Source organism: Anas platyrhynchos, chromosome 9 (genome assembly GCF_047663525.1).
Source record: "Anas platyrhynchos isolate ZD024472 breed Pekin duck chromosome 9, IASCAAS_PekinDuck_T2T, whole genome shotgun sequence".
Taxonomy (NCBI): domain Eukaryota; kingdom Metazoa; phylum Chordata; class Aves; order Anseriformes; family Anatidae; genus Anas; species Anas platyrhynchos.
In genome coordinates this window covers 17,249,633-17,255,632 of record NC_092595.1, presented here as the reverse complement: position 1 = coordinate 17,255,632, position 6,000 = coordinate 17,249,633, and the positions used below count along the sequence as shown (strand labels likewise).

Sequence of the window (6,000 nt, the reverse complement as noted above, 5' to 3'; positions counted from 1 at the left end):
ATAGTAGAAATATGCCTCTTTCAACAGATGTCTGTTACACTGAGTTCTTCAGTTCTAATTTGCACTGACTAAGCATATCTATAACTTGAAACAGGAGCAACTGAATAGAAGTAATGGGCCCAAAATCCAGATCCATTTCAGAGTTTATGCTTAATAGACAAAATCCAGATCCATTTCAGAGTTTATGCTTAATAGAAATTGAAGAGTAGAAAGCAATTGTTAGTTTCTGAGTGTTTTATGAATTGTTGGACAAAGAAAACTACTTATTTTAACCAAGGCAGTGATAAACTAGTGGACAGCCCACTAATTTAGCATCACACAGGAGTGACATTTATATCGTGACAGTAAATGGTTGTCATAGTCTGCTGTAACTTCGGTACATAATTTAGTGGTAAAAGGATGAAAAACATTATTTTGCCTTTCAGGGTGTCCTATTATCCTTATACTAAAGGGCATTTATCCACTTTTAGAATTTCCAGTAGGAAGGAAAAGATGTTACCTTTATTTGCAAATTATGCATTTGGTAAGAGTGTAGGAAACTAAGGGGGCTCTTCTCTCCAAAAAGAAAAAAAAATCTGTTAATGTGTCTCTCTCTTTGAAAATGGAGGAGATCTGGAGTATTAGATTAAAATAGAGCTAAATGTTCTCTGAATCCAAAGACTGAATGGAATTCTAACACTACACCTAAGAAAGAGAAGCACTGAAGATATTTGAAAGCACATGCTCTGTGGAGCTTTTCTTGTGGTAATATTTCAGCAGCACAGTTCAAATTCAGTGTGTGATCAGAAAACTGATCAGCAAGATTAATATTTTTAAAATAATTTTTCTTCTAGTAGATGAAATTACAGGTAGTTTGGCACTGATGTAGGTCGTGAATTCTGTTTCTGCTTTCAGGCTGGGAGGCTCTTTTGCTTGTTTACAGCATCCATTAGCACACGTACATAGGATGTTAACAGGTCATCCATTTTGTAACCCTGTCAGAAAAGAAAGAAGTCTTAAGTCTCTCAAATAGCCCCATAAGCAAAAATAACTGTCATTTCCTCTCTGATTGACCTTCTTAGATACTTTACTGCATGGATGATGTACTACAGGCTCCTCAGGGAAGTGGTCACTGCACCGAGCCTGTCTGAATTTAAGAAGAGATTGGACTATGCACTTAGTCACATGGTCTGAACTTTTGGGTAGACCTGTGCGGTGTCAAGAGTTGGACTTGATGATCCTTAAGGGTCCCTTCCAACTCAGGATATTCTATGATTCTATGATTCTATGATGTCTATACCAACAGCTATTGCTGGTTTTATAATTATTTATCTATTCCTCCATCCAGTCTTCCTTTCATGGATATAGAAAAGCACAGCTCTACTGTCAATGTTATATCCTTGTCATTCAAACCAAGATTTGATACTATAGCTTGATATCTTTTACTTAGTAATCCAAGGTTTTCCGTAAGAGAAGTTAGAGCTTAAGTGTTTTAAGGTTTTCTTCACAATTTTACCTTTTACCTTTAAATATCAATACAATTATGTTTGTCTGAGTCTGAACAGTCTGAAAACAGTTCTTAAAGAGTTGGTACCATTCATTTAAAAGAGGAAAATCTTACAAGATGTCATTGTATAGCAGATTAAACCACACAAGATGAAAATCCTCTTACATAGTTTTGTGGATAAGTGCAGTCGTTTTTTTTTCCCAAACAGAGAGATTTTGATGCATGGGAAAAACTTGGGAATTTGCTATTTTTCCTCATTTCTGTGGCTTGCTTTTTGCATCAGATAGCATTGCATAGCACTGAACTAGTTCCAAACTGCAGTTATACTGACATGAACAGTAAATGTTTTTGTATCTGCACTGGTTTTAATGGTCTGTTTTGGCATCATCGTTCTGTAACAGGTCTGGATTTAAAAGAAAAAAATAGGAGGCTCTTGTCTGTAATTTAACAAAACCCTTCTTACCAGAGATGTCTCACATAAGATTCGGTTTCCTCGTACCAGGTTCCCTATTGTCATGTGAAAGTATGTGCTCCCACTGCTCCAATTGGAGATTTTGTTAAAGGGATAAACTGTTAAAATTTCCTGTAAGGAGAAACAAACTGATTTAACTGAATTGTGCAATATTTCTCAAATGAATATAGGCTGTTATATACAAAAACCTGTAGAGCAAAAGCATTCTATGCAGTGGATCAAGGTAGGTCTTGCATCCACACTAGTGATATATGGTATTCTCACCAAGCAGATGCATCTTAAGTCTTAATCACTCTAAGAGACTTCCTCTTATTATGTGTTTTCTTTTCTTTTATTTTATTTTTTTTTATGTCCATAGCCTGCTGCCATCATATTTACAATAGTCTAAAACTCCCTGGATATGTATTCTCTTATGAAAAGCAAATAGTGATACTTCTAAATGTTTTTGCCTGGGAACTTGGTAAGACCAGACAGTTTGGCTAGGTTAGAGGGCTGGCAAACACCATCATTTGACATGCTCTTTCAGATAGCTTGTGTTTCCTGCAGAGCATTTTACTGAAGCAGTCTCCCTAGTATAGTATCCATCAACCTGATGCTACCATTTTGTGTAGGTCCATCATTATTACCATCGCTTTTTTCAGAGACACTCTACACTGTAACGATTTCAGTGCAGAAACTACAAAGAAGTGGTCTGAGGCTATAACATCTTCTTCAGTTTGTCGCAGAAAATGAGTAGAGGGACTGGACTCTGTCCTCTTTAACACTGAGGAGAAGGTCCTGTTGCTGTCTCTAAATTAGGAGTGTCAGTGAAACCCTTGTTTAGGTTCTTGAGAAACAACCGTTACCTTTGTCTTCTGATGTATCAATGAGACTCCTTGCTTGTTGATTGCAATCAGCACAATATCTGGGAAATTTGGCTCGGAGGTTTGCTATAAATGAGCAACAGAATAGAAAATAAAAAGAAAATGTGAAAAAATTATCTGTATTAGGTGTGGTGACACACATAACGGTGCCCAGCACTGCTTGTTCTCTTTACCAAATAAACACTGAAACCTGAAGTTCTTCAGTATTATGTAACTATTGCTAAGGATGACTTTTTTGGGTGTATAATTATAACTTGAGATAAGTAACTCACTGCTGTAAAAGCAGAATCAAGCCTACTATCAGCCTAAGAAATAATGGACCTAATGGTTGATTGCAGACTAGTCTGGTAGGAGCGTAATGAGGAGAAATTAAAGGTAAAAAAGGGGGAATGATCCCTAAAGGTACACAGAGAGTCAGACCCCAGAAATAGGAGATTGGGCAGCATTTTGTTGTGGAGAACAATGACAAGACAGTACCTATATAATTCTTCCCCCCACCCCCATTTGCTACGCAGTCATAATATTGGGTATTACAACTGGATATAATGGTAGTTGTACTACCACTGTGTCTTACAATTGGTCCTTCCTCAACAGTGCATATGGCAGCATGATTTCTTTGCAGTGTACCCCTACGTTTGGTAGTTCTGCCCCTTCCAGAACCAGAACAATACAGCCAGTAAGTAACAAGCATTGTTCCGAAGGGATAAAGAACTGATCTCCCCACTTTCAAGGAACCACACTTTCCTCAGGGAGTGATGGGAACCCACTTTTATAATGAATTCTCACACAGATACTTTACTATGGTCAGTCCATATCTCCTAGTGCTGGTGTACTACCAAAGCTGTTCATACAGGCCTTTAAACTTACCTTCACCTCGAAGAAGGCTGATCCAAATGTTGGCCACCGGTATATTATTTTCAAGAAGGCAATCTTGGCCTCGTCCACAGTTTTTTCTTCATGTTTGCTATATGCTGCAATAATGCTCTGTTTATAAGAAAGGACACACAGCCTTGTCAGCTGGAGACGGGCAGATTTCCACTGTCTAGCATTAGCACTAGAGAAGGCATCAGACCATCAGCAAGGTCAGTCTTGTGCCCACAGCAGCAGAAGACCATGAAAATCGGTCGCCTACCATGCCATGGGGCAAAGTGGGACCAGAACCTCCTCAGTGTTTCTTACTAATGAGTTGTGTGAAGGAAGTCCAAGAGCTCAAGGGAACAGATTCCAGGGCAGAGGGGCGATACTAGTGTTCCCAGCAGACATAAATCTCATTTTATACTGAAACATTTAGGGGGGACCCTCCCTCTGTTTATGAAGGATGTGCTGAAGCTTTCTTGTCTTTTGGTGAAGCAAAGAGCCTTTTGCTGTGAGTAGCATGTACACAGTGCAAGGTCACTGATTTGCTGGACAACCTTTTAAATATTTAGCATGTCTTAATTTTCTGTTTCTTTACAAGGTCCTCAGATCACCAGGCCCATCACTGACTTTCAATATCTAACTCTTCTTCTGGACGTAGAAAAGAGATAAATATCTCCAAGAAAAATGCACATCTCAAAGCAGTCCCAGGCATGCAGATATCTTTCAGAGGTTTGGTAGAGATGATGACTACATCTGGGTCATAAGTGGCAAAACAGCATCACTCTACAGTGCTTTCAAAGATTCAAATCAAAAAAGTAGTGTGGATTGATGTATTTCTTCTCTCATAAAGCTCTATCAAAGTAGTAAGAATAATGAAAGCTTTAAGAAGTGCTATTTCTTACCTTCTTCCACTCATCTGTTGAGATTGCTCGGAGCAGATTTTCTGGCACCAGCTCCTTCAGGATTTTGGGGATGACTGCCAACTGTGTGCGGTCATTGTTAAAGCGCACTTTATAAATCAACCCTGCCAGCTGGACAGCTTCATCCTTGGAACACTTGTGGTAGCCTCTGAGGTACTTTGGCAACTCCTGGAAGAGACATGCTCTGAATCCAGATAGAAAGGGCTGAAGCAAACACTGACTTATGCATAATAAAAGTGTGAGGTCAGGGTGTGGGTCTCACCAAGCGCATTCCAAGAACTTTAGGCTCCTTCTGGAGTTTCTCCATACAGTCATGGAGGAAAATGGGCATGTCCAAGGAACAATTAGATTAAGGAGCTGTGCTCTTGACATAACTGTGCAGCTAAGGTATGAACACTAGAACATAAATCTGCTTCGGAGTCTGAACTGTGCTCCCCAGTGAGTGAGAGGGTAGTACTCCGGCAGGCTTACTTTTTCAGGAGTATTTCTTGGCTTATTGCTGATACATTTACACTTTAGGGAGCTGGTTACCTGGTGGTAATGAAAAATTGAATCAGCTTTCAGGTCTTTCCCAGGAGTTACGTTCAACCACAGCTTTCTCATGAAGTACACTTCATAAGCCACAGACATAGCAGCTCCTAGGGAAACAACATCTTGTCATTGTCCTCTGTATCACTGTAGAGTTCCACAGTGAGTGGAACTCCAGTTGTGAGCTTCTTTGGAAATACAGTTCTGCTTTTAATAACAACAAAATTACAAACAACATCAACAAAAACAGCACAGAAAAGGACATTTTAGATGGCCAAGGAATTGTGACTAGTTGTCAGTTCCTGGACACCCATCATGCATCTGAGGCGCAGCATTAGACTCTTCAGAGGTGGATGAATAATTGAGGATCCCAACAATATGAGTGTGTATTCCTTGCTGCTCGTGACAGCTATTTGCTGATGTTCAGCACACTTGAATTCTGTTACAGTGATGCTGGTACATTCCCCAGTGGATGTGTTTACAGAAATGAACTGTGATTTAGTGCACTGACATCTTTATGCTGTGTTTTTCAGAGATCCTAACAGCTGCATCAGGTGTGGAGAGAGGAGGGAAGCTAGAGAGTATTAGATACCTAGTGCTTCTGGAAGTTGAACCTCACTGTCCTGAAATAAGCAAAGGTCAGGGTCAACAAGTATGAAATTTGAGGGGAGCTTGAGTTTGCTGTGGATTTCAAAATGTAAGTTATGCCTGGGGGTGAAGTGGAAAGAATTGCTGTCATTACTGTTATATTTTTTCATGCTAAAAACACATTCCTCTAGCAATACAACTTGTGGTCTGGTTATCACCAGGTAGTAATGCAGACAGCAATTTTCTAATGACCCAAGGAATGGGAATGACACGGTAAAGAACCTA

The 6,000-nt window shown here is 39.5% G+C and overlaps 1 protein-coding gene across 1 annotated transcript in view; it reads right to left on the bottom strand.

Moving 5' to 3' along the window:
• Positions 1-835: 835 nt before the first annotated feature.
• Positions 836-6,000, bottom strand: part of MYO7B (myosin VIIB) — a 48,723-nt gene continuing 43,558 nt past the window's right edge. The window contains exons 43-48 of the mRNA XM_038183890.2: positions 5,131-5,237; positions 4,582-4,767; positions 3,689-3,805; positions 2,804-2,887; positions 1,950-2,069; positions 836-974 (exon numbers count right to left, since the gene is read on the bottom strand). Of these exons, the coding sequence (XP_038039818.2) occupies positions 891-974; positions 1,950-2,069; positions 2,804-2,887; positions 3,689-3,805; positions 4,582-4,767; positions 5,131-5,237 (698 nt within the window). The 3' untranslated portion in view covers positions 836-890. The remainder of the gene's footprint in view (positions 975-1,949; positions 2,070-2,803; positions 2,888-3,688; positions 3,806-4,581; positions 4,768-5,130; positions 5,238-6,000) is intronic.